This window comes from Nesoenas mayeri, assembly GCF_963082525.1.
Source record: "Nesoenas mayeri genome assembly, chromosome: 4".
In the NCBI taxonomy this organism is placed as follows: Eukaryota; Metazoa; Chordata; class Aves; order Columbiformes; family Columbidae; genus Nesoenas; species Nesoenas mayeri.
In genome coordinates, this window is record NC_137540.1 from 50,132,429 (window position 1) to 50,158,901 (window position 26,473).

The window sequence follows — 26,473 nt, forward strand, 5'->3', positions numbered from 1 at the left end:
GTGCCGTGTGCCCGCAGGAGCTGTGCTGCCCCACAGTGTCACCAGGGCGGTGGGGTGCCGTGTGCCCGCAGGAGCTGTGCTGCCCCACAGTGTCACCAGGGCGGTAGGTGCCACCGCGGGGAGGTTCGGCTTCAGCGCGGGGGCGTCGCCGGCTGGGGGCGCTGCGGGCCAGGGTGCGGGCAGCGCGAGGTCACCTTAGGGAACCTTTTATTCCCCTTTCGGAACCTTTTATTCCCCTATTGGCACTGTAATCCCTCTGAGTCCAAAGGGCACTACTCTTTCTCCCGCCTCCAAAAACCCCAGGACCTGGCTTGCCAGCTGATATGTTAGATTGAAAGTAAATAGCGTGTCCTCTCTGTGGCAGCTGGTATGACTGGAGTGGGCTCACTTTAGCAAGGTAGGATAGTTTTGAAAACGTTCTGTGTTACAGAACTGAAAGTTTGTAATGCATGCTTGTTTATGAAGAGACCCATCAAATAACACATGTTTCTGGTAGGCTACAAGGCATCTAGGCTGTCTTCTAAAATTACAATTTTAAGTATGTTGTCTGTTTCATACTTTTCTTTTACTATTTTTATTGTTAATTCTAAAAATTCTCTAGACGTGAACTCAAGGGACTTGAAAGTAGTTTCTCTCATGTGGATCTTTCTTCATGGATTGTGTTGTGTTTTTCAGTGTTTCTCCTTAGGGTGTTTCTTCATCAGCAGTGTCATCTGCTTCAACAGAATCCCTGTGTATCTGCTCTTCCTGTGCACCCCCACCAACCAGCACAGCTATTTGTGTCCTGAAAGGTTCAATCCAAAGGGACGGTGCTCTGAGAAGTGCTGTTACCCTCTGATCACTCACCGCTTCTCCCAGTGTGGTTCTTGTGCATGTTTCGTGATCTATTTCTATTCCCTTCTGATGGGAAGGCCTTCTGATGTGGATTCCTGTTAGTGAGGGATGTGGAGCTTGGACGTTATCTTGCTGTTTTTATCACTGGCTGCAGAACTGTGGCAGGAGAAGCCTGAAGGCACTTCAGTTCAAAACCAGAGTTATGCTTTGAGTGCAACAGAAGTGGAATGCACACAGAAAAATGTCAAAGGACTTACTGTAATACAAATAATAATTCTATATAAGCTCGAGTCAACCAATCCTCTTTTTATTTATTTAGAGGTTCCAGAATAAGAAAGGCTTAAAATTTATCAAATAAGGCTTTTTGTAGCCTCTTTTGGTTTCTTTTAAGGATGAATTTGATTATAACAGTTGTAAGACTTCTCAGATGTTTTCCACTGATAGATTATCTGTAAAGCTTGCTCTGATTGTATAAAAACCACAGTTTTACATTGTACTGTTTAAGGAAGATGGTAAGAGCAATTGTGAGAGTAGTGCACATGAAATGATGTAGGCAGAAACCTTAGTTTTCTATCTTAGCTCTTATAGAATGTAATGAAATATGGAAGTCCTGGAGATAACCACCATCCGTCCATATACATACCTAAATATAAATAAAATATATACATATATTTATCTTTATTTATATATGAACAGCCATCTTCTGTAGAAAACTCTGTGATGTCTTTTTCTTAGAGTCAAACACCATCCTGAAGGAAAAAAATCAATCAAAAGCTTTTGGATATAACTGTGTTCTATAAGCTTTATCAGTTTGTCAAGTTTGATCTTGAAAATATGATTATGTATATGGCAGGTGGTTTTTACTCTTTATGTTTTCTTTGTAAATACTGTTACTTGAAACGCTGTTATGTTTTATTAAAGAAGTGTGATTTCAACCTTTTTTTTGTGCCTAATTCACATACGCTGCATATTGTTTAGAAAGTCGCACCTTATGCATTGAACTGAAATGATGCACTGGGTACTTGCATTTCATCTGTCATCTCCACCCTGTGTCCACATATGTCCTAAAACCTATGCCGTGTGATTAAGAGCACTTTGGTGTCTGGTGTGAACCCTTCGGAGGGCGTTTCAGTTGGGTACAACTTGAAATATCCGATTACTCCCTTCTTTGCAAACTGTAGTTTGGCCCATGGGTGGTTGGAAGCATTCTCAGTCTCACATGAGCATCTGCATTTCTCTCTTGTTCCGAAATGTTAGAAAGTGCAAAGTAGGTTTGTGGCAAGATTTCAAGGGCAAAAAAAGAAATTCTATGGAAAATAATGCTATTCTGGATAAATGATTGCTTGAGTTTGTAATGAGTCGTGATCTTTTATACTCACGAATTATCTTTATGTATCTTATTTGTTCTGAAAACACATAAACTGCTTTTCTGAAAATATATTTCGTGTAACTTTTTTATATTGGTAGGAAAAATACTGTGAATGAAATAATGATACAGACAATTATTTTGCTCAGTCTCACAGATCTTTCACTGCAGGAAATTATATTCTAACAATATGTCTTCTGTGATAAGGTCAGGCCTTGTGGAATTTTGTATTCATTTACAAGGGAAATGTAGACTAACTTCAATATGTGAGGATTTTAATGTAGATCTGAATACTAAAGATATGACACGTCTATATAGAACTTGAAAAAAGTTCTTACATTGCAACTGTAGTGAACTTGTACCAAATGTTTTAAGTTGTGGCATATGAAGTGTGACAGTAGAACTGGTCAGTAAAGGACTGACAGCTCAATCCGAGTGAGTAGCCCCTTGTGAGCACTGGACTGCTGGAACTGAGACCTGAAATGGGTTATTCTGCCTTTCAGAGCTTGTGCTGGTTTTTTTTTTTTTAGGAAGAGCTAGGCACAGCAGTGAATTTCAGATAAAGAACCTTCTGTTAAGGAATGTATATTAGTGTGGTATATTTCATGCTCAAGCTGGATAACTTTGTGTTGAATGCTTTCAGAAATGTCTTGGAGACTGAACTGCTCTCATAAAAATAACAGAAGCGTGCATGCCGCTGCTCAGATATTCAGAGTGAGTATCAGTGGGTTTCCTCCTAGGGGTGTGTATGTACAATCTTTGGTGGCAGACGAGGCGAGAATATTACCTAGTAGTGTGTCTGTGGATCTCCAAGTCAAGTAAAAAATACTTTAAGTCATACAATGATATGTATTCCCAAATGTAGAAAGCATTAAGGAACACTCTTCTATGCTAATGTATAATTTTTCCCCAGAGCTTTCTGCTCCAAATGCAAGGAATCTTTCATAATGACTTCTTTAAGCTAAATATAAAACATTTAAACTTCCCCCAAACAAAATCAAAAAACTCAGCTATACCAGGCGTATGTGGAGAAGCAGCTCTAGGGATAAAGTAGACATTTGGACAAAATGAGACAGGTTATTTCTGTACTTGGCGTTTTCTGGAAGATGGCTTGAGTGTTTTAAGTGGTAAATATAGCATCAGTGTCTCTGCAAAACAGAACTTAATATTTAATAAATGTTAGTAACTTTGTAGCTAGTAGTGAAAACCATATGAGAATGCAAATGGTTTGAATTGTGGTGCTGTTAGACGCTTTGTAAAGCTGGTGCATAGACTTTCTGAATGGTGTTATCTTTCAAATGCAGATGAACACTGTGTACTTCATGAAAATTAAGAGCTATTGAACTCTGTCAGATAGGAATTTGAAATACACTGTGCATTTTATTAGTGCTTAAAATTGTTGCAATGCTAAATACAGTATCCTCTACAAGTGTAGATTTTAGCCTGCGTTGGTTAATATATAGGCCTGCTGTTGTTTGGTTTTCTTATCAGTCTGTACAGTTAGACGTCTTTAAAATCTGCCTTGGAGCAGCTGGCAGCTGACGTGCTGGTGGTGGCACCACCCAGGTTCAACGTGACATCATGAGGAGCAGTGCGGTGTAGTCCACCTCCCTGCTCAAGGAAGTTGATCTGGGAGCCAGACTGCGCAAAGTGTAGCTAAACCACTGAGTTTAGTAAATGCTAAGAACACAGGGGGCATGTAAAAATGGAATTCCTGAAAAAAATTGTTCCCACTGCTGTTTCTGGAGATGTAGTTCTGGATGCTGGGAGTGCTGCCCGTGAAAGCTCCCCAAGGCTACTGAAGATGAGACGTGTCAGACTGTTTGCATTAGGACAAACAATAGATGAAGATGAGGAGACCCATCCTGCTTACAGTATGTATCCATGGCATCAACCTGCTAAAAGCCGATTACTAAGCTTTTTCTTCAGATCATGATAGCTTTGCTGAATTCCCGAATTTGATTATAAAAGGCCTTTTTGTCAGAGTCACTATGATAATAGTGTCTTGAGTTTTAGAACTATTTTATAATTGACACGCTCTCATGTGTTAGTGACCTATTTGAAAGTAACTTTACAGGATTTCTAATGTGCTCATGTCTGTATGACTTTTTTTTTCCCCTTTTTGAGATAAGTATCCCTATTTAAGTTTCTAAACTGTAATGTAGCTGTGATTAGGCATTAAGAGTTGACAGTCAGATGGGTGCTGCACAGGATTAGGACTGCAGTGCAGGGTTCAAGTTTTGTCATCTTTTCTCTCCCTGTTTTTCACATCCCTAAAGTTTTTAAAGCTTTTCCCTTTAAGAGTTTTTTTTCATTTCAAACAAGTTTATGCTTTCCTTTTTTAGTGTTTTGAAGATTGCAGGTTTTTTAAAAATAAAATAAAAACAATACATAAATTAAAGAGGTTAAGTAAAAAATATGGACATTGTATAAAGAATTTTAACTTAAAAACACAGGCAAGCTTGCTTATATGAAGATTTATTTTTTTTTTAACTACCTGTTAGTGTCTAAATATTACAGTGTATTGTGCTAATAAAAAGAAAGAGAATGAGTTAATGTTTGTTTTTCAGACAGTTCAGCTGGGTGGCAATGGAAAATCCAGCTTTACTGTTTAATGTTTGTGTGTGGTTTTGTTTTTTGTTGTTGTTTTTTTCCTTCTTCTTTCTGCCTTCAGCTAAAATTATAAGGTCTTGAGTCTTCATGGTCTTGGATCCTGGTGGCTATTAGATACAAAGTTTTACTCTTTGCTACGTGGTGGCTATTTTCAGGAATTATTGTGGCCTTGAAACTTTTTCCCTTATGTGCCTAAGTGCGGAGCTGGGAGGTGGTGACATCTGTCTTATTGGCTGGTGAACTTACAGCCTTACATTTGGAATTAAGTTTGTGATGGTGGCGGGATACAGGGGTTTCCTTGGAAGGACTTTTCTCTGCCTTTCTGATTGTAATATAACTCCCTTTTTTTTTAATTACTGTTATTTTTTTGTCAGGTTGAGTAATGTTGGCAGCTGGGGAAAGCAGGGACAGATCTGTTTTGTTAAAGGAATTGTTCCTGTGTGTAACAAATTAGAACAAGTTAATATTGTAATTGTATGGACTATTGAAGACTAGTTACAGAGAAAGGTCTTTTAAGACTTCTGTTGCCTGTTGCTTGAAAATTCTGATCAGAAGCTCATGGTGTCTGAAAGGGTAATGCTCTCTTAGCCAGGTTTGTGTCCTCATTTAACTTTGAATGCTTTAGAGCCATGAAGTTTATAGTTGGATACCACTGTGAGGTGCACAGCTCAAACATCTCCGTAGGCATATCTCATCAGTTCTGCTTTTATGCTGTATTATGGTTTCCTTATAGCTCTCACTTTTAAATAATATTTTATTTCAAATGCTGCAATTACAGAATAAATAGAATTGTCTTTGTGCCAGGTTAAAAGAAAATGCTATAGGCTGAAGTTTGGAGACAAAACAGATATGTTCATTCACCCTTGTTCAATGTTTTGTCAATAGTTCAAGCAAATGAGGATAACAAACATAGAATACACCATTCCCATGGTTGAAGATGAATTCTTCTTTCTTACTCATTAAATATTTGCCACATAGTGATTACTAGTAGTGATTTTGTGGAAATCAGTAGTGCCTAACTAATAACACTTAATAGTGTGATGTCATCATTTGCGAAATGCAGACTTATAGTCTGTTCTGGGATCATGCTTTTACAATAGCAGATAGTAGCTGAATCCTCTTTAAATTATCTGCTTATTTCTATTTTTGTATCTTGGTAATGGAATGAACTGCTCTGTGGGAACAGAGCAAAAGAACTACTGTGTTTGCCAGTTGGGTATGCTGCAGGAGGCAGGTGTCGACAAAACAGGTAATAAAACAATACAATGACTTGAAAAAAAATAGTCAACATTTACTTGCTTAATGTCAGCAGCTGTGGCGTTAGTGCACCACCGGATTTAATATAATGAAGCTGTTGAGGAACTCAATAGGTTTTTACAGCTAAAGTGGTTTGTCCTGTAGATATGTTTGAATTTGTAAGTCGATGGGTTTTTTTCTTTTTTTTTTTTTACTTTCTGTTCCTTATTGCTGTTGTTTAGGGAACATTTTTGCATTAGTAAGAGCTTAGGTGAAATACAGAATCTGACAACTAGTTTAAAATGTAAAAGTATTTCAGAGGATCTTCAACCAACCAGCAAACCAACAAAACTAAACTATTCCTGGCATGCAAAGCATGAAAGTGTTATTTTGACAATAGCACTTAGTTGGGTTTGCATATATCTGACCTAAATATTTTGTATGGAATTCAAGTGATGTGATTCTTTTTTTTTTCTTTAGGATTAAAATATTTACCAGTATTGTCTTTCAAAATGTTAACTCAATTAGTATATACTTTGTTTTATAGCTGAAAACGAGGCCTTAGAAATATGCACTTGGTGACACATCTTTTTAAAAATGTAGCTTCTGTCAGAGTGGTTTCAAGTGTATTTTAGTAATCTTTCCGAACTGTCTTTTTAGATTTATAAGATCATGAGAGCTCTAGGAAAAAAAATCTTACTTGCTGAAGTATTTGCATATGATTGTGTGCATTACAACACTTAATAGATGTTAGTAAGTAGTTGTTTTAAACTTACTGTAGTAGTTAAGAGTTGGTATGTTCACAGCTTTAAAAGTGTCTGTCTCAAAAAAGCTATAGTCCAAATTAAAAACAGAAAGATGAGCTTGGGAGATCTGGAGAAAGTATTTTACTGTACTGAAAAACACATAATATTTGTACACATACAGACACATCTCTAAACTATGTCATATTCTCCCTTTTGATGTTTGTAGCGTTAAAGAAGGGGAACGCCACCACTGCTTTGTGCAAACTGGCAAGTGGCAGCTGTACCCGTGCTGTGTGACATGTGCCCTTCTGCTGCCGATCGGGGCTTTGGCTGCGTTGTGAGGCAGGGTAGCAAATGCTGTGGAACAGTCTTGGTGGCCAGCTGTGACAGTCAAATCTGCAGTAACTGCACAAGGGATGTTAAATTTATCAGCGATGTGAGTATTCTCATTGCTCACAGTGTCCACGTTATTTCTTTGTATGGAAAACATCTCCTTTTGCAAACATTAAACGTGCTTCCCTTCAAGTGCCTCTGCTAGGGGAACAGAAGTAAGCCAACGGAAATGTGTTCTTTGGTGGTAAAGAAATGAGTAGTAGAGTTGTAATTGCCTCAGGGAGCTAACAGCAGGAGCTGGATAGGCATAAAGTGCCTATGAGTGCTGCGTCCCTGTCATACCAGCAACTCTGCAGGGCACGTTCAGCTCCGTGTCGCATTTCTGATCAGCCCTGTACAACAGAGGATGACCAGGAGGCCCAGCATCTATTTGCAATAAAAATCAGTTTCTGTACCATGGCTTCCCCCGACCTCCAATCTCTGTTTGCTTCTCGCTTACATTCAGAGACTGCTCCATAATACTGTTTGGGATCCAGAATGCTATTTACATAAAAATCTCTAATCCTCTCTCCTGTTATCACAGCAGATAGCATTGTTTTGCTTGAGTAATACCGCAGGAAATTGTTCTATGTGTATTTTCCATAAGAATAGTAAGGAACCTTTCCCATGGGCCTCTGGAACCTGCTCTTGAAGCTCTTTGCAACAGAAGGTAGCGGAAGGGGATTTTGTTTAGATTTTCGAGTGTGGTTTTACAAGCGGATCAGACGGATCTAACAGTTCACTGCCAGTGAAAAGGGCAATCTCACTCCCAGCTGTGCAGCCCTTCCTCGTCCCCTGTCGAGCACTGGTGTGGCCTTGCTGTGAGCTGATTGATTTCACAAAGCCAGCAGAAAATGTTCTAATATTTTTGGGGCAGTATTTTTGAGATGAATTGGCGAGGAGAATCAACCCACTGAGAGGGCTTTCTTGGTCAGTAGTAGAGGCAGCATTACATGTCTTGTCACCAAAAGTAGCAGTCACCTTCTGGATACCCTCTGTTTTAAATATATTGATTTGTGGAAAATGAACTCTTTAATATTTTAGATAAGTGGAAACTCAATCATCTCTCCAGAGTTTTAAGTGCAGTGATTATACATTTTATCATTACTGCTTATAAGCAAATACAGTGACCATTGGGTAAATTATTTTTAAGTAAGGCAGTTGTGTAAGATGGACCCAATAATGAACTGAAATAATGTCCAGCAGGGCTTTTTAGAAGTAAGCCCGAGTGCAAAGGGAGCATGTCTCTGACTTGTTCATTTTACTATTAATGCAGAAAATTGACTATAGTTATATCCAATTGTTAAAAAAAAGAAAAAGAAAAAGATGGTATGACTTAGTTCTAGGAATTATCTCAAATATGATTTTTGGCTCTGTTATTTAGAGATCTCTTCTTTGTCTGTTGTTTACTTGGCTGTATGCCTAATATACTTTTACTGTAGTTGTCTCAGGGTTTTATCTGCAGAATAAGCATGCAGGAATTTACAATCAATGTACTTATTTTCTTACAGTGTGGTGTATATTGGTTCTAGTTTTTTTTGTTTGTTTGTTTGCTTTTTGTTTTGTTTTGTTTTGTCCTTCGTTTCTTTCCAAACCTTACCTTTACCTCATCCCAAAGATTGACAAAGTAATTGTAACTTAGTGCTTTGTTCAAGGTGGGTGTCATTACAACTCAAAGTAGATCTAGAAGGGCCTTTTCTTCCTACTTAACAGCTACTCATATGGATTTCATGAGGAGGTAATATATTTGTTTTCCTCTGAGATATGGTGTACAGAGATTACTTTTTGGTGTTGTTCACTTAGTAGATTACATCTGCATCACATTTGCAGGGTTTTTTTATGCAGCTTCTGGGCTTAAATCATCTAAAAGGTTTTCTGAGGCTTAAGTATGTTAGTATAAGGTTTCATGTGACGGCTGAGCCAATGTAATGGCTCAATGCCATGAAAAAGAGATTGTACCCTTCTACCTGTGTAGCTGTCCCGTGTATTCATTTCTGGTGCTCCTGGTGCATGTCCATCTTTAGTGACAATTTGCTAAACCAAGAGGAAACCTCCTTCCTTCCCAATACTAATGGATAGGCAGCAAACTGGAACATTGTGAGAAAGAACTGACAGCAAATTTGGGAAGCGAATATCAGTAATCTTGGTGTATGGGCTTTTTTTTTTTTCCCTGTTCTTTTTGTCTTTCTGTCCTGCAGATCATAAGCCGAAAAGTCAGAAGTAATGAGAGCTCTAGTTTATTAAAGAAAACATAATATTACAGGTGAAATTGGACAATATTTAGATGCAAATATTCTTTAAAACATTATCTTTAGGCTAATTATTTGAGATAATGGAGTTAAACTTAGGAGGGGATTGTAAATAAAGCCAATATCTCTTTACTTTTCCAGTCCACGATTACTTTACACTAGGATAGCTGGGAGAGGAACAAAATAAAGCTTTTGGCTTGAAGGAGAGGGAGAGAGAGGTGATAATATGGGGAGAATGAGAGTAAATGTAATATAGCCAGAAAAACAAGCAAGTCTTCAGAACAACCCATAACAGTTGATTGAGGGGAGCTGTGAAGTGCTGAAGTCAAAAAGATGTGGAGAAACTTGTTACAAAAACAATTATATATGCTACTGTAAAACCATTTTCTTTACGATATGCTAGTAATATAAGGGCACAAAAGTATTCTATTTAATTCTTTCTGTCTATCTAACTTGTCCACAGGTCTTGAAAGCAACATTTTGAGAAAGAGAAAAGGGTTTAGCATGTTCCTTTCTGATTCACACTGTAAATTACTTGCATGTAAAACAGATTTTAAAACATACCTCTGACACTGCTACCTATCTGTTTTCTGTAATGTCTGTCTGCGATCCAAGGTGGAGTCTGTTAGAGGCTGGACAGTGTATAAAATCAAAATTTCATCTTGTTTTTAAGGACCTGTTTTCCTTAAGTAAAAAAAATACCTTTAAAACACATTAAAATTAATCACTGGGCTAAAAATCCAAAATAACACCTTCCTACTGCTCAAAAAAGTATTTCTAAAGTTGATATAGTATTTACTAGCAGGGTTAAATCAGCAGTTGCATAGGAAGGTGCTATGCTAGTGACATCAGCAATTCACATTTAAGTTATGGAAATATTATAATTTGAACGTTTTGTTAAACAGCTGTTTTCAGTTGAAAACTAAGAGTGTCCATGTTGCAAATGCAAAAGTTTTAGTTTACAGGTGATCGAACAAGTCTTAATCTCCTCTGAGGTTTTTTTTCTGTTTCTAATGAAAAAGTGCATTGTAAATGAAAGAGGCAGATATGACATTTTTCAGAAATTCATGATGCTTTTCAGAGACTCATAGAATAGTTTGGGTTGGAAGGGACCTTCAAAGGTCATCTAGTCCAACTCCCCTGCACTGAGCAGGGACATCTTCAACTAGGTCAGGTTGCTCAGAGCCACAGCCGGCCTGGCCTGGGGTGTTTCCAGGAATGGGGCATCTACCACCTCTCTGGGCAACCTAGGCCAGTGTTTCACCAGCCTCATTGTAAAATATTTCTTCCTCATTTCTGACCTGAATCTCCCCTCCTTTAGTTTAAAACCATTACCCCATGTCCTGTCACAACAGGCCCTGCTAAAATGTCTGTCCCCATCTTTCTTATAGGCCCCTTTTAAGTACTGAAAGGCTGCAATAAGCTCTTTCCGGAGCCTTCTCTTCTCCAGGCTGAACAACCCCAACTCTCTCAGCCTGTCCTCACAGGAGAGGTTTCCATCCCCCTGATCATTTTTGTGGCCTCCTCTGGCCCCTCTCCAACAGGTCCATGTCTTTTCTGTACTGAGGGCTCCAGAGTTGGATGCAGGACTCCAGGTGGGTTCTCACCAGAGTAGAGCAGAGCAGATAGGCAGAATCCCCTCCCTTGACCTGCTGGCCACACTCCTTTTGATGCAGCCCAAGGTAGGATTGGCTTTCTGGGCTGCAGGTTTACTTTGCCGGCTCCTGTCCAATCTCTCATCCACCAGTACTCCCAAGTCCTCCTCCACAGGGCTGCAAATGGCTCTTGGGAGATTCTGTTGGCGTACGCCCACTTTATAAGCTGTGCAATACCTCTATATAGACATACTACATTAAAAAAAAATTCTTTAGCTCGTTATTACCAGTGGGGTCTGTAGTGACAAGTATCTGTGGTGGACCCTGATGGCTTTGGAGGCTTTTGTTGCTCATTGATAAGACCAGTATGGCAATGTGAGCTTTAGATACTTTAGCATCAGGATGCTGTTGCACAGTTGTATTAGACACTGACCCTAAAATGTCTATTGTCTCTTTGCATCTTTGAAGATGCACTGGGGTGAGCCTTGTCTCAGTTACTTCTTTGAGAAGATGACCGGCTGAGGGAAGAATGTTTCTAATTCAGAATATTTTCTAACTTGAAAGCAGAAAAAAACCAGAAAGTAAAACACATAAAAGCAGCTCATAACTTATGTAAAAATACTGTATTTCTCCAGTATGATTTTTTCTGTTGGTTAGAATTAGGTTTAAAGTATTTTTTTCTTCATTCTTTTGTTGAGATTTCCATAAACTCTTAGTTAGTGGAAGGAACAGTGTAGAACTGAGCGGTTTAATTTGCTCAGAAAATATATATTTGTAGGTAGATTGTATGTTTGGAAAGTTACCGTGTTTATGTTAATTACTGGAAGAAGTTAACATTATGTTAGTGCTTTATTAAGAAACGACATGACTGACAAATAGCGAGCAGCCTGTTCCATGAATAGAGAAAGTCTAAGCATATTCTCCATTTACCTGAACGTATTTCTGCCACCTGATTTCAGTTCTACCTTTTTCTTTAACTAGTGGGGATTACAGTGGAGTGATTCTGTCCCTTTCCCTTGGATCTGCTCTGCCAGGTGCGGGCGTGTGGATGGAGAGCTGCGTGCGGCATCCCCGGAGAAGCAATGAGCTGCCGAACTTCATGTGTGCTGGGGATCTTGCCCAGAGCTGCCACACATGCACCTGCTGCCCAAGGCTATTTCATAGTCCAGCAGCTGGGGTGCTTTAGGGAGTTTTGTACTGTGGACTGTTTGCAGAACTTCCAGACAAATGGGGGCTTGTTGTAAACTTTTAGTGTACGCTAGGTGTTTGGTATCTACTTTTTACATTTAGCCGCCTTTGGGTTTGTTACTACTTCTCATTTTCTCGCTTCCTACTTTTTGTATTTCCTTTCTTGCTTTCTTCAATGTGACAGCACACTTGCTGAGGATAAAGGTTCGGAAATGACACTCATATGACTTCCATTAATTCTGACTTGCAAATCAATATATGCATGTTAATTATATTTTTTAATTTTAAAAACATTTCTATTTTGTACTTCTGCTTCAGGTTCCTAAAAAAAAAAATAAATCTGTTTTTTCATGGACATGGAAAAGCTGTAAAATTCAGCATTAAAAACACTTAATTGTTTAATTCCTGGTAACTAAAACATTAAAAAATGCATTGTAAGCATTTGTTGGTTGTTGAGTGAAGAAATATGCCAATTTAGTTCAACTATGAAGAATGTCATGTTAGTGTAATTATTGTATTTATTTATTATATTGGGCAATGGAGCTTCTTATGTGCGTGCCCTGTGGAACTGAAATATCGGAATGGCAATTTCAGGAGTTGAAACCTCAAAAGAAAATTGCTTATCCATGCTTTGCTTTCCTTCTGCTGCCTGTAACCAAAGCTTTCAAGTCCTTATACTGTGTGTGCAGGGCTTGTAAAACTGCCACCTACACAGGGATTTAAGCTGTGGTGGAGTAACTTGGTAGGCTTGTGCTTGTGAGGAGGTTTAGCGGATACCTGCAGCGGTTCCCAGCTGTTACTGTGCAGTCCCCCGTCCCTCTGCCTGCTGTGAGCCCTCTGTGGCAGGGGTGGCTGAACCAGACACGCCCGCACTATGCGGGGCTGTAAAGCGCTGTAGCATGAACAGAAAAGGGCTGCAGGCTGCCAGCAGCATTGCCTCGGGAGCAAATGTTCAGTGTTGCTCATGGCTCACGGCAAGGCAAACACTCTACCTTCAGCTGCTGTGTGAGTCTAGTGGGAGCCTGCATCCGAGAACATTTGCTGCCCAAGTATGATTGCACTCGTGAGGCTTAACAGACCTGGGACTTCTGTGCTGAGTTCACTGCTATAGCTAATTCGCTTTTTCTTTTAAAGTTTTCCTGGATGAGTCCTAAACCCTTCCGCCCGCCCCCATGCTTTTCTATAGGGATAGACTGACTGATCTTCACATTGCAAATACAATGTTTCCCATAAAAGTGGCACAGACATCCAGCAGCTTGGGTGGAGCAACGAAAATAGAAACATAACTGATTTGTACCAGTTGTCTCAAGGCCTTGTAGGGTAACAGTGTTAAGCCTTTCCCTACTCTATCCATTTAAACACCCAGCAACTAAGCAGGGATTTTCTCTGTAGCTCTATAACTGTTTCCAGGTTACATTTAAAAGGTTGGTGAAAACTGGAGTGCTGGTTCCCCAAAACCAGTATGTTAGTACGTTATTGCTGAAGCAGAGGAAGGAGGCTGATGTGGTCCAGAATTGGGCAGATCAGATTTTGAGACAGTTATTTCAGGTTGTCTTAACAGAGAAGTGTCCTAATCAAGCTTTATACCTTTAAGATTTATTTGCGGTTGTGGAAGGTCGAAATTGGGCATCTTAGAGGGATTAAATCACTAACTTCTCTAGAATTTTCACTACAAGGATACTTGTGAAAATTCAGAAACTCGAATTTGTTAGGCTCATGAGATATGGTAACAGCTACAGGTTTGTGTATCATTTTACCTGTCTCATTTCCTCTTGAAGTGAGGTTGGTTAAATATCATCTCAGAACTGCCTGCTGGGTTGTTTGAAATGTTTCACATTTTTATTACTGATTCGTTTCCTTGTAATCTTATGATGTTTGCTGATCTGGAAAGCTGGATTTTCAGGAAGGGCAAGATTGAAATCTGTTCAGTCTGAATCCTTATGAAGTTGGTAAGGTCTTTGTCAAACTACTTTGAAAGCTATTTGATTTTGTAGGATGTAATTATTATTTCTTTAAAGCTGCAGGGGATTTTTTTAAAAGTATGTTTTCCTCTCTTTTTTTTAAGGTAGGATTACTATTCAATCAAGATAATGTTAACTTACTGGAAAGTTAAATATTAGCAGTATCCTCTTTGATCTTATTCAAAGCCTAAGTTCTGCAAGAAAGCTGTGCATCTTCGATATCCTGCCAGAACCAGTTGGAAAGCTCATATTTTACTTTAAATGAGAAATATTACTTGTAGTTCTTTGCCTGAATTCATTTTCTGTCAGTCCCTATCATCTTGAAGATGAACATACTAGGACTGAAAACCTCAAAGAAACTTTTGGAAGCAACAGTGACTTTATGTTTTTTACATAACATAAAAGAATGCCTTTAGCTGTTTTTTTTTTTAACTGAATATTTATACTGGAATGATTAATGCAAATTATTTTGTAGAGGGATAAATAGACAAATCATATTCTGTTATCTCGGCCATCCCAGTAGAAAAGAGCAAGAACTGTATTGGGAAGGGAAGTAGTGTGATATGAATAGACTCCTAGAGACACAAAACTATTGTAGAACTGGGGAATAACACTTCAAATGGGAAAAAAAGAAATGAGGCTAAAAATCTGTAATGTTCCCTGTGAAACATAAATGAACGACATACAAAATGTTATTTCTTTGTAATTTAAAAGCAAACTTTAAAAAGTTAAATGTGCTCTTTTAAGATAACTTGCTCAGCAATATCTTCAGTCATGAAAATCTCCCTGATTTTCAGCCTGTAGAGGTGAAGTTGAAACAACATTATGTAAACCATATCAAATTTTTTCTTTTGTTCTCACATATTGTTTTTTTCACAGGCTTCAGCTGTGGCAGTTACAGAAACAGCAGTTGTTATGCACTGCACTTATTTTATGTACATTGTTCAAAATAGTTGGCAGCAGTGTTTCTGGGCAGCCCCAAGAAAATGGCTTGATGCTACTTTAATGAAAGCTGTACAAACAACCTTTGCATACATGCGTGTAGTAAACGTACTGATTGTAGTAAGTATAGTGATCCTTTTAGAAATGTTTTTATTGAATTCCAAATTCTACAAATAAAGAAAAGGAAACTTCTGCTATCTGTACTATCTACAGCACTGTAGTGTCTGGTCTTATATATTGCTGAGGCCCATAGCTACATATAACACTCAGGGCAAATCTTCCCTGTTGTGTGACTGGGCTTACTGTGCATGTACTGAATATTACATCTACAAGGTATGTGTTCTTGAAGTGTTGAAATGACCTTGCTTGTATAGATCAAGAGTGCTATGGATGAACTGTACCATGAACGGATGGTCTAATACTTCTCAGAGCAGCTGGGCTTTTACTGCGCGTGAATCTCATAAGGTATAGGTCTATTTGCAGCCCAAAGTCTGCAGATTTATATTGCTGAAGTGGCTCAACCAATGTGCTTCTAGCCATCCTCTTTACTAAAAGGTTTTCATATCTGAGCAAAAAGCGTAGTGTGGACTGGACACTTGCATTAATCATTTTAGTAGAGTGCAAACAGCTTGCGTTTGCAGATTGAGCACTTCTGCTTTACTACACTCACAATCCTATTCTTGTCATGTTCTTTTAAGAGCTTACTGATAGCCTTGTGCTCATTCACACATACCTCTCCTTGACTCTTGAGAAAGTATTAAAACCGTAGACTTTACAGTAGCATACTACCTGTAATAGTGAAATTTATAACTAGTCCAGAATCAAAAGGTATGCAGATATTTGGATCAGTATATAAACTGCGTATTTATTGGAATTCTGTGATGTCTAACCTACTAATATAAGTATGCACAAATCCTCAGTTATTGGATTGTTTTTCTTATATAAGCCAGCTCCAGATCAAAGCTGTTGGGTTATAGTTAAATTCCTGTGCTTTCTGTTCTATCTTCTCTCTAGGTAGTAAAATAATAATCTTATGGAAGCCTTCCCATATAAGTACTCCAAAGCGATACGTATTTTTAGACTCACAGTGGATACTTGTTGCTCTCAATTTTAAACGCAGTGTACTTTCCAGAAGTATGTTTCATTTTCCTCTCTGAAAATGAGTAACTGGCAAAAAATCCATGCCATAAATGACATTTTCTTACATGGTTTTAGGAATACATGATGATTATCCTGTAACTCTACACAGTTAGCTTTATTGGGCATTTCTGAGTGAATTAGCCTTGTCTGTGCTTGACAAGGTTCAAAGGCTTGTAATCCATGTCTTTTCTTTCCTCCTTGTACTATTCTTGCTTTGATTAAAAATAGATCAGGAGGTTGCATTTTAAACTTACGTTTATTTTAGTATCTGGTAGGTTATTTCATTAACTCAAAAGGCAAAACAAACTGCAAAAAGCCCAAAATGGCAGTAGTTGTCATCTATGCATCTTCGATTATAAAAGCATGTAAAATTGATTGTGAGGAAAAAGAAGTATTAGGCTTGTGCACAATTGTACAATAAGATAATGCTGATATGATAATGCTAAGATACTGACATATCCATTACCCCTCTTGTTAGATGGACTTGTGTGTTTGTGGGGTTTTTTTTTGGGGGGGGGAGAGGGCAGCAGTAAAAGTATTTGATGTATGCCATTCTTAAATCTTGTAAATTAATGATGTCCATTTAATCAAACTTCTTATGTCTGTGCATATATGTTTCTACTGAAATCTTTGGAAGGAAAAGCTTATGTTCTTGGTACATACAGTTCTCAAAATGTTCTTAACATCCTAAAAGTTCTTAATGAGCTAACATTTGCTATTGAGCTAACATTTGCTATTGAGATAATTGCATTTAAAAGTAATTGCTAGTATCCTTGAGGAAGCCCTATCAACAGTGATCAGTAGTTCATATTATGAATCAGTAGTGTAACAAAATCTCAGATAACATGGTGGACAGCAGTGTAACTTGCTTGGCCAAACACATCAGTATCATAAATAAGTGCAGATTTAAAAAAAAAAGATTTCCTAACAGTCATTAACCTTGGAAACACTGCTTTACAGAAATACTGGCAGCTCTTTTGTTTGCTCAAAGTCTTCTTAAGAGGACTGCAGAAGGTGAAACATTAAGATTAGTATTTCTGTGGGGTTGCTTTAGTATATCTCCTGGGGCTTCCGGGATGATTGTTGTGTTTGTTTTTTAATAAGTTTCTGGTGCTAATAACTTAAAGAATAAAGGGGGGTGGGGAGAGGGAGAAGAAGGGCAACTACAAAGAACCCAAAGTGTATTTTAAAAAGTCATTATTTTTGAGGTGCTGGGAGAGTTGGCTCATGATACTGGAATGCACGCTGTTAACAAGGATTCCTTTGAAGAGCTCTCTGTAGCCCAGTGTTAAAGGCAGTCAGAGACCAACCATAATTAATACAGTCTTTCAAATTAGTGGTGAAATTAATCAGCCGGTTCCAAAATCTGACCTTTACGCCCTACTCGTAACAAAATGCAACCTCTGTTATATCTTATTTAGTAAGAGGAAGAAGGAATGCTTGGAGTATAACTTTGAATGTATTCATAAAAGAAGTGATGAAAAAGGAGTATGAGGTAATTGGAGATACTACATAGGCAGTATTACCTGAAACAAGCTTATGAAAGAGAGTTTGATTTAGTGTCCCAGAGAGTTTAACTCTGTGTGGATACACATTCTGTACCCTATCTGGGAAGAAACATGAAGGACTATCCAGATATAAGTAGCAGTTTAATATCTTATTATGGAAAAATATTTTTTGTATGGGGAAATGAGAATTATTTTTGATCTATGAAAACTGAGTGATCACACCAGTCTCTTTTTTAATAAAACTATTAATCTCCTGAATGGATGTTAGACAGCAGCCATCTTAATGGTTGAACAGGCGAGTGCAGTGACACGCTTGTCCCACTCTTTCTGCAGCATCCTTCCGCTGGGCTGTCAGACCTATCTTTGAGAACCGCTCAGCTGGGCATCCCCTGCTCTGTCTTACCTCCCTGTTACTGATAATTACTTTGTCTTTTTGGGAGCTCTGTGTGTGTAGATTAAAAACAAACCAACAAACCCCAAACCTTTGAAGTATTTTATATACACCCTTCTTAAATCTTTTCAATGGCTTCAGGTAATTCTAGTTTATCTGAGGGCATAAGTATTGATTTTTTTCCTCTTAGCTGGTTTACTCCTCGTAGAGGGTGGGGGACAGTTCTGAAACTATGTAGATTTTCTTAAAAAATTAACCAGATGTAGTTAATCAATGTACCTTATACCCATATGATTGGGATTTTTTTTTTTTTTAGTACATCTGGATGGTTTGGGTCAAGTTTTAGTTTAAATAGACCTAATTGAACTACTGTTAGCAGCCAGTGTCACAGTAATCTCAGTATCCAGTTCTCTCAACTTTTTGATCCAAGGGTAAAGTTATATCTGTAGTTAGGTGGCAGTTATCGAAGCAAGCATTATTTTCTCCATAACATTTCTGAAATTTTCAGCTACTTTTATTTGTCCATTAAAATCTGGAGACACTTTCAGATGTGTTTTTGACATGTGTAAAGATGACACCTCAAGCTGACAGAAGGCCACCAGCTTTTGATTGTACCTGGTAGTGTGGGCAGAGGGAAAGAGGTTTATCTTAAACTGCTTTACTCTGTGCTGAGATGGGCAAAGACTATAGATGGGCTATCTTGCCTTATCCTGAAATAATGGTGATAAATCCTGATCCCTACCTGGAGGTGGTGTTGGACTGCATCCCTTGCAATCCAGAAACTTCACACCTAAGATCCATTCCATTGCGGCCTTTGAGATAACACTGAACAAAGTAAATGTCAAAGTTGTATTGTTAAGCCATTTAAAAGATACTGTGGAAAAACCCGAAGCTGGTAATAGCTGTAGGTGTTAAGGCTGTATTGCCTGCCCTTCCCTGCCCTGGGAATTCTACCTGTGGTCTTCCCACCCGCTTCCCATGGTTGGGATTTTTTCCCTGTTTATTTTGCTGTAGAGTCCTGCATCTGGGCAGGAACAACCCCAGGTTCCAGTATAGGTTGGGAAATTACATATTAGAGAGCAGTGTAGGGGAAAGGGACCTGGGAGTCCTGATGTACAACAGGATGACCATGAGCCAGCACTGTGCCCTTGTGGCCAGGAAGGCCAATGGCATCCTGGGGTGTATTAGAAGGGGGATGGTTAGTAAATCGAGAGAGGTCCTCCTTCCCCTCTACTCTGCCCTGGTGAGACCACATCTGGAATATTGTGTCCAGTTCTGGGCCCCTCAGTTCAGGAAGGACAGGGAACTGCTGGAGAGAGTCCAGCACAGGGCAACAAAGATGATTAAGGGAGTGAAGCATCTCCCTTATGAGGAAAGGCTGAGGGAGCTGAGTCTCTTTAGTTTGGAGAAGAGGAGACTGAGGGCTGACCTTATTAATGTTAATAAATATATAAAGGGTGAGTGCCATGAGGATGGAGCCAGGCTCTTCTCGGTGGCAAACAATGATAGGACAAGGGGTAATGGGATCAAGCTGGAACACAAGAGATTCCACTTAAATTTGAGAAGAAACTTGTTCTCAGTGAGGGTGACAGACACCGGAACAGGCTGCCCAGGGGGGTTGTGGAGTCTCTTTCTCTGGAGACATTCAAGACCCACCTGGACATGTTCCTGTGCGACCTCACCTAGGCATTCTTGCTCCAGCAGGGGGATTGGACTAGATGATCTTTTGAGGTCCCTTCCAATCCCAAACATACTGTGATACTGTGATACTGTCATGCTTCTGGCACTGTGCAAATCGATGTCAGGCCGTTTATTTAATCCACTACAATTTTAACAGATCTTTGGGAAGTTTATTCAGAACTCAGTAAAGTGCAAACAACCTTTTATGGTCCTTTTAGGTTTTAATTGTAAGTAGCATCCCCTGGGAAGCGTTTGGGCCCGTTCTTCCAGCCGCACCGCGCTCCGCCCGGCGGGTCCCCGGGGGGCGGGAAGCGCCTTTGCCGCCGGCGGAGCGCGCGGAGGGGGCGTGGCTGTTGGCGGAGCCTGCCGGGCGAGGCGGGGACCCGAGGGGAGGAGCCGCCGTCAGCCCCGCCCCCCGGTCACTGCGTCACCGGGTGGCCGCGCGCAGCGGCGCGGGCGGCGGCACGCTCCCGCCGCGCGCCGGCACCATGCTCAGCCTGCAGGATTCCCTGTTCTTCGAGATTAGCATAAAGTCTCTGCTGAAGTCCTGGAGCGGCGGCACCAGTAAGTATGTCGCTTGCACCCGGAGCCACAGCGCCGCAGCCAATTTTTCTTCTTTTTTTATATTTTTTTTTTTTTTGCATGCTGCTGTGTAAAATTACGCCGTAAACCCAGGTTTTTGGCAGTTCTCTCCGCTGGTGCAACTTGGCATGGCCAGTGTGAGAGGCAAGCAAAGTGCGCTGTCTGCTTCCTAGTCGTCATGTAAGATTTTATATATATAAATAAATAAAAATAAAAAATATAAAAAAATTATTTTTTGCAGGCTGTAGTTGTTTCAGTTGGATGAAGTTCTTGCACCCTTTGCTGTCCAAGTGAGGTGACAAGTAGCTGCTCGTCTCTGCGGAGTTATTAGATGCTGACACAGTAGCTTAGTTGTGCCAAGCTCCAAATTCTCCCTTGAAGCTCAAGCAGCTGTCCTCGGACAGAGCGTTTTACAGGGGGTGTTGTTTTTGTTCCTCAGACCTGTTATTATACCTGCAAAAAGTGCCCAGTTTGATCTTCTAAATGGCCCGGATCTCGAGTTCCTATGATGATTTCTTGTCTTAACTGAACCGGCAAAGGCAAGGATGCTGCTCTTGGTGAAGACAACCCCTGTCCTCAGATCACCCCTTCACACGAGCTTCAATGCAGGGGCTCGGCCCAGGAGCTGCCGTGCACTGTGCAGCAGGCTCTGCTGCCGTAAGCACAGCAGCTTAATGACAGGATGCCGGGGGATGATAAAGATGATGTCATTGTACGTCAGCTGAGAATTTCATATGTCTTGAGTTTCTTGTATTTGTAAAAATTAAAAAAGTCAAAAGCAGGAGGTATCTGGTATCTCAGATGTAAGTTGTTTTTCATTAATTACTGTTTGAGGTGTACTGCGATGCAGTTTCTGGTCACCAAACACTTTATCGAAATACCTCAGATTTTTTAACCCAATACATCATTGTTTGTTTTACCTCTGTGTCTTGTTTGCAGGCATTAGTAGCAAGTTATTTATTCTACAGCATACTAATCAGTGCTAGGAGAGTTTGCAGATATTTAGTTTGTCCAGTAGCTTATTCAGATGTGAGATTTGCATTTTGCACTAAGTGCTGTAATCGTTTGGACTAATAACTTAAAGATCTACATCTTTTAAGATAAAACTATGAGTATTTTAAAACAGGCATCCATATAGGTTTTACTTTTCTGTTTGTTTAGTTTGTGTCTTGCAGATTAACTCTATCTGTTCCAAGTTATACCTTGGAATAGTACTTGGTAGTTACGAGCGTTCTTCCTGAAATAAAGATAAGCAGATGGGTTTTTCCAGTATTTTATAGTAGAAGATGAAGGTGTCTCATGAAAAGCATTAAAACTCCTTGAAGGTGATTTTATTAATGTATATTGTTTCCAAACTAAAGTAAACCTTAGGATACATTCAGATACAATAAAGTCAGTCTACATCTAGATAAATAGTTGCTGTATAGATAAGGAGATAAACTGCAGAATCTGGACTAGATGATTGTCAGCTGTAGTAAGGTAGACAGTAATAATAAAAAGCATATCTAAGAGGTTATATATGATGCTGTATTTTCTCCTGTATGCCCTCTGTTATGTAAGCACAACGGAGGAAGATCCTCCTGACTCTTTTGTCAGGAAGTGGTACTTGGATCATCTGACAGCAAACTTAATTTTCTGTGCTATCTGATTAGATAGTTGGGCTTCATTTCACGTGGTTTTTTTCGCACCATTGTCACTTTATTTATGAAAATTACCATGATCACAGCACAGCTGCCTGTCTGCTCTGTGCGTGTGTGAGTCGCATTCTGCTGCCTGTCCCTGTGCAGCCGGGCCGGCAGAGCCCTCTCTGCAGCCTGGGCTCCTGGGACTCACTGGAGACCTTTGTGAATTGAGCTGGGCTGGCAAGCCAGTTGCTTTTTTCCTAAAATGTTTTCCAGTCAAATGATGCAGTACGTGCAGAACCAGGAAATACACAATATTTATGTTGAGTATGTGTTTGGAAATTCAATAAATGTGCATGTGCTAAGAAATTACTTGACAAAGTTTTTTTTTTCTTGTGTTTTCATAGCATTTTTATATTAAATGCTGCTTTTAATAGTTTATATGATAACTTCAGAATTTTGTATGCTAAAGAACATCAGAAGAGGGGTGGGTATGCTTGCATATATTTCCATATGTGTAAAATTAAGCATCTGTAGAGAGCATTTAAGTATATAACAGAAAGGCAGCAAAGCTCCATGGGTCTGGTTGAAGGGCTTGCTTAGCTGGCATAATGTTGTTGCAGTGCTGGCTAAGGTTTTATTGTAGTTGATCTTTTTTCTTTCAGTAACAACAATGCAGTGACATTCATATGGCCCAGTTTCAGAATGCGGTCTCTGTGCCAACAATTTTAGGCATTACTTCTTTTTAAATGGAGTCACGAATGTTCTTTTAATCCAACAGTGAAATGAGGATGTCCCCGCTTAAGAATTTTTTGCGTACTGAAGTTGTGGATGTAATGAGAGGCTTTATACTGCCTTGTCCTCAGGTTGCTTGACTCCATAGTTTTTCAGGAATTGTAGTTGTGACAATGCAACTTAATATTCTTAAAGTTATGGATTCTGTTGTTAAGCCCATTTCAGTTTCAATATGTGGTCTGTTTAACCCTTCTTCTGAGGTTCCTGATTTTGTAGCAAAATATTCATTTTGATTGTTATTTATGTCAGTTGGTGTAAGAAAGCTCTCCTATTTTGACCACAAAAACCTTTGTTCAAGGTTAAGGAGGCCTGGGTGCATACATGTATTTCCAGGGCTTACAGTCCAGACAGGAACAACTGCTTTTACATAAACATGGGATCGATCTATTACTGCTTTGTAAAAGTTCTTCTGCATTTCTAGTATTTACTATATTGGTAATATTGTTCAGAAAAATTATTTCTAGATAATAAAAAGGGAACAAACCCAGGTATCTACTGTCTTTCTGATAACAAATACACAACTTTCTGTGGCTGTGCTGCAGTTGCGGTGTGTCTGTCTGGTAAACAGAAGGGTACAGCTGGCTGGTGGGTGCTTCTTTGTCCTTGAACTCGCCTCTCCCTTCCTCTGGTACATCAGTGTTGGAGGTGGTTCATGAAACTTTCATATCGTCTTGCTCAGCTCGATACAGAAGTCATGCACGTCTGTCAAGAACTCACTGGTTACGAGAACGGGGCTGCTCTTAACATTGTACCTGACAAAGGTGCACCAAGACCTCTTTTTGGTGGGGGTTTGTGACAGTGATTTTCAAAGTTACTTAGACTTGTGAGCCTGGGAGCAAAGTCTCAGCAGGAAAGTAAGCTCTATCTGCCTGTACAGGAGTCCTTTTGGAACATGTTATAAAATCAGAAAGAAACAGAGCAACTTTAACGGGAAGTGAATTATTGGAGCTATGGCTGCCAGGTGCTGACAAGCCCATGAAAACTGAGGAGCTGCCTGGCAGATACTTCTGAATCATTCTTCTGTGAACAAAAAAAACCCCTTGGAGTTAGAGAATCGCTTACCTTCCCATAGGAGTAGCTCACCTGAAGATTACTCCCTCCTTTACCAAGCAAAACTGAACTCTTGGGTCTCAAGAGAGGTTCTGCTCTGATAATATAGTATTTAACAAAGTAGGTGTAGTGGATTCATTTTTATCCTGTGGCTTTTCATTTCATGACAGCAATGAAGCTGTATTTTAAATAAGACAGCTGAGATCATCTTAAAGTGCTGTAGTAGGAACATACATGAAAAAGGACCATAGGAAGAATTGGGGAGCAAATGTTTTATTGCCAGTCTTGTTCTTTGGGAAGAGATGGGGTGTATGCAGAGGTGTGCGTGGCTTTAACAGTTCTGCTGCTTCTGCTGCAGTTTGTTAGTGCAATGAAGATCCTCCAAACCAGTCAAACCAGTGCATTACCCTGAAGCTGAAGAATGCTCAGTGTACATAAGTGAAAGTTTTGAAGTAGTCAAACTTTTTCAGTCCCTCTCCATTAGATGTGGGTCAAGTGAGCAGGATGAAGACAAGGGAAGCTCCATACAATGGCTGAGCTCATTCCTTTTGCCAAAAGTGGTGGCTTTGTCCCTAGAAGTGCAGCCTTGCCACCTTTCCACCTGCCAGCAGCTGTACTTGTCTCATCCTTTTAGTGAGCTGGTTTGGGTCATAACATCCTCAGAAATTTTCTTGGGAAGGTAAAGAATTTTGTTGTTAAATTATCCAACTGAATCATTTCAAGGCAAGGAGGGCTGGACATGAGGGCTGGTATAAAAGAAGGGTCAGGACCATCTGCCGAGCAGTGAGAGGCTGACAGCCTCTCTTGGTGGCCGTGTCTGGGTGTCTCAGCCCAGATGTACCGTTGACCCTTGTTCTCATGTGTATTGCATAGAAGCCTTGTTTACATTTGCTCATTTTTCTTCTGTGGGACTGAAGCCACGTTATTATTTGTGGGTACTTTTGAGTTGGTCTAGCTTTTACTGTTGCTAAACATTCATACCTACATGTATACTTTTCCCGTGCCTTACCTGGTTGATACCTACAGTCTACATTATAACGCTTTTTGTGTAGATTGGGCATAAGGGCATGGATGCTCATTAGGGATGTGTATGTAACCAGATTTTTACCAATCCCAAGTAGATAAGGTTATCTGATGTTTTGGGCCTTACTTGCGACTTCTGTGCACATCAACATGGAAAACCTTGAACTGTGATTTTTTTTTTTTAAGAATGTCATGCGTGAGGCTCTTTGTCTTAAATTTTAAATAAGATTCCTGCATTGTATTGTTAAGTACGTTATGGTTTGGAATATACATGATTTATCTTCATCAGGCTTAGATATGCTAGAATGAGCTTTCATTTGGGCATTCTTTCTATTAAAGCAATATCCTTTTTGCTAAAGCCATGAATAGATTCTGTAATTATTCGAATTGCAGAAGAGAATGCTGTTGAAATGAGAAAGTGCCCCACATGCAAACCACTCTGTCAGCTACTGTTGCTAGAATAAACTGCATGCTCTGCATAGACTTCAGGAAAGCTCCAGATAAACCGATTGCAACAACCCATATCAAATACCCCATTTCTGCTGACTTTTTTTTTTTTTAAAACTCTAGCTCTGGTGCTTTTGTATTTGAAGGGGAAAGGTTCAGACACCAGAGATTTAATAGCATTTAAGGGATCACTGACAAAACAGCATTTATTTATTTAGAAAGGTGGCTGCCAACTTTAGAACACTCTATGGAGCAAAACTGTTGTTTGCTGTATTACATCCCATTTACGTGTATTTACAGGTTTTCCCCTGTATAGAAAGAAATGTTCTTCCTCATTCCTCTACAAAGAGTAATGATGCTAGTCAAAGGGAGCTTTTAAATTCTCTTAGGTACGGTGCAAAATAAAGGATGAATTTGAACATAAAGAGAAAAAGGCCATTCTAAATAAAAAGGAGTACTCAGAACCTAAAAGATACCGGGCCATGTTACTGTGAATATAGATTGACATTACCAGTTGCTTGTGTGAGTGTAACAAGCAAAGCTTTACTTCAGTAGGTCTGGTAGGAACTATTTTCTGGGAGAAATTTCAGGGGAATTTACTGAAATATAATTTGTATAATAGGCTGCCAAGTTGCAATGGTGGAAGAAAATAAAATATTAAGGCATATAGAATTGCTTTATTTTAATTACTTTTAATATTAGAATGTTAATTATTGAAAAATTAAGGTATAGAAAGAAATAAATTTCATATCATTGACTTTGCATTGATAGCTGATTAGAGAAATCCAGGAGTTTCTATGGACCGATCAAGAAGTATTTAAAATACAGTGATGGTCAAAAAGCTAGAGGTGGAGAATGTTTCAATACAGTTACAGAATTACATGTTTTGTGACTCTTTAATTATTTTCATCAGATTTTAGACTTGATGCCCTAAATAGATATGGTTAGAACAAACGAACTGTGTGTGTAAGATATATTTCACTCCGTTCAGAATAAATATTACTAATGAATAAATAATACTTTCAAAGTAGTAGTAGAAAACAACAGGCATATAAAACTCTTTTTCTTCACTCTACCTTTTCTCATTCTTCACTTAAGAATCAAGAATTTGAAAATCCAAAGGGGAGGAAGAG

The 26,473-nt window shown here is 39.3% G+C and overlaps 1 protein-coding gene across 6 annotated transcripts in view; it reads left to right on the forward strand.

The window, feature by feature from the left end:
* The window catches only part of FRYL (FRY like transcription coactivator), a 170,770-nt gene that overhangs the window by 30,509 nt on the left and 113,788 nt on the right, over positions 1 to 26,473 (forward strand). For 4 of the 6 annotated variants that reach the window (XM_080343138.1, XM_080343140.1, XM_080343139.1 and 1 more), the window contains exon 1: positions 3,780 to 4,074. The exons of the other annotated variants lie outside the window; for them this stretch is intronic. In XM_080343138.1, coding sequence (XP_080199264.1) covers positions 3,906 to 4,074 — 169 coding nt within the window. In that variant the 5' untranslated portion in view covers positions 3,780 to 3,905. Of the gene's footprint in view, positions 1 to 3,779; positions 4,075 to 26,473 lie in introns of those variants that run through there. 6 annotated transcript variants of the gene reach the window in all.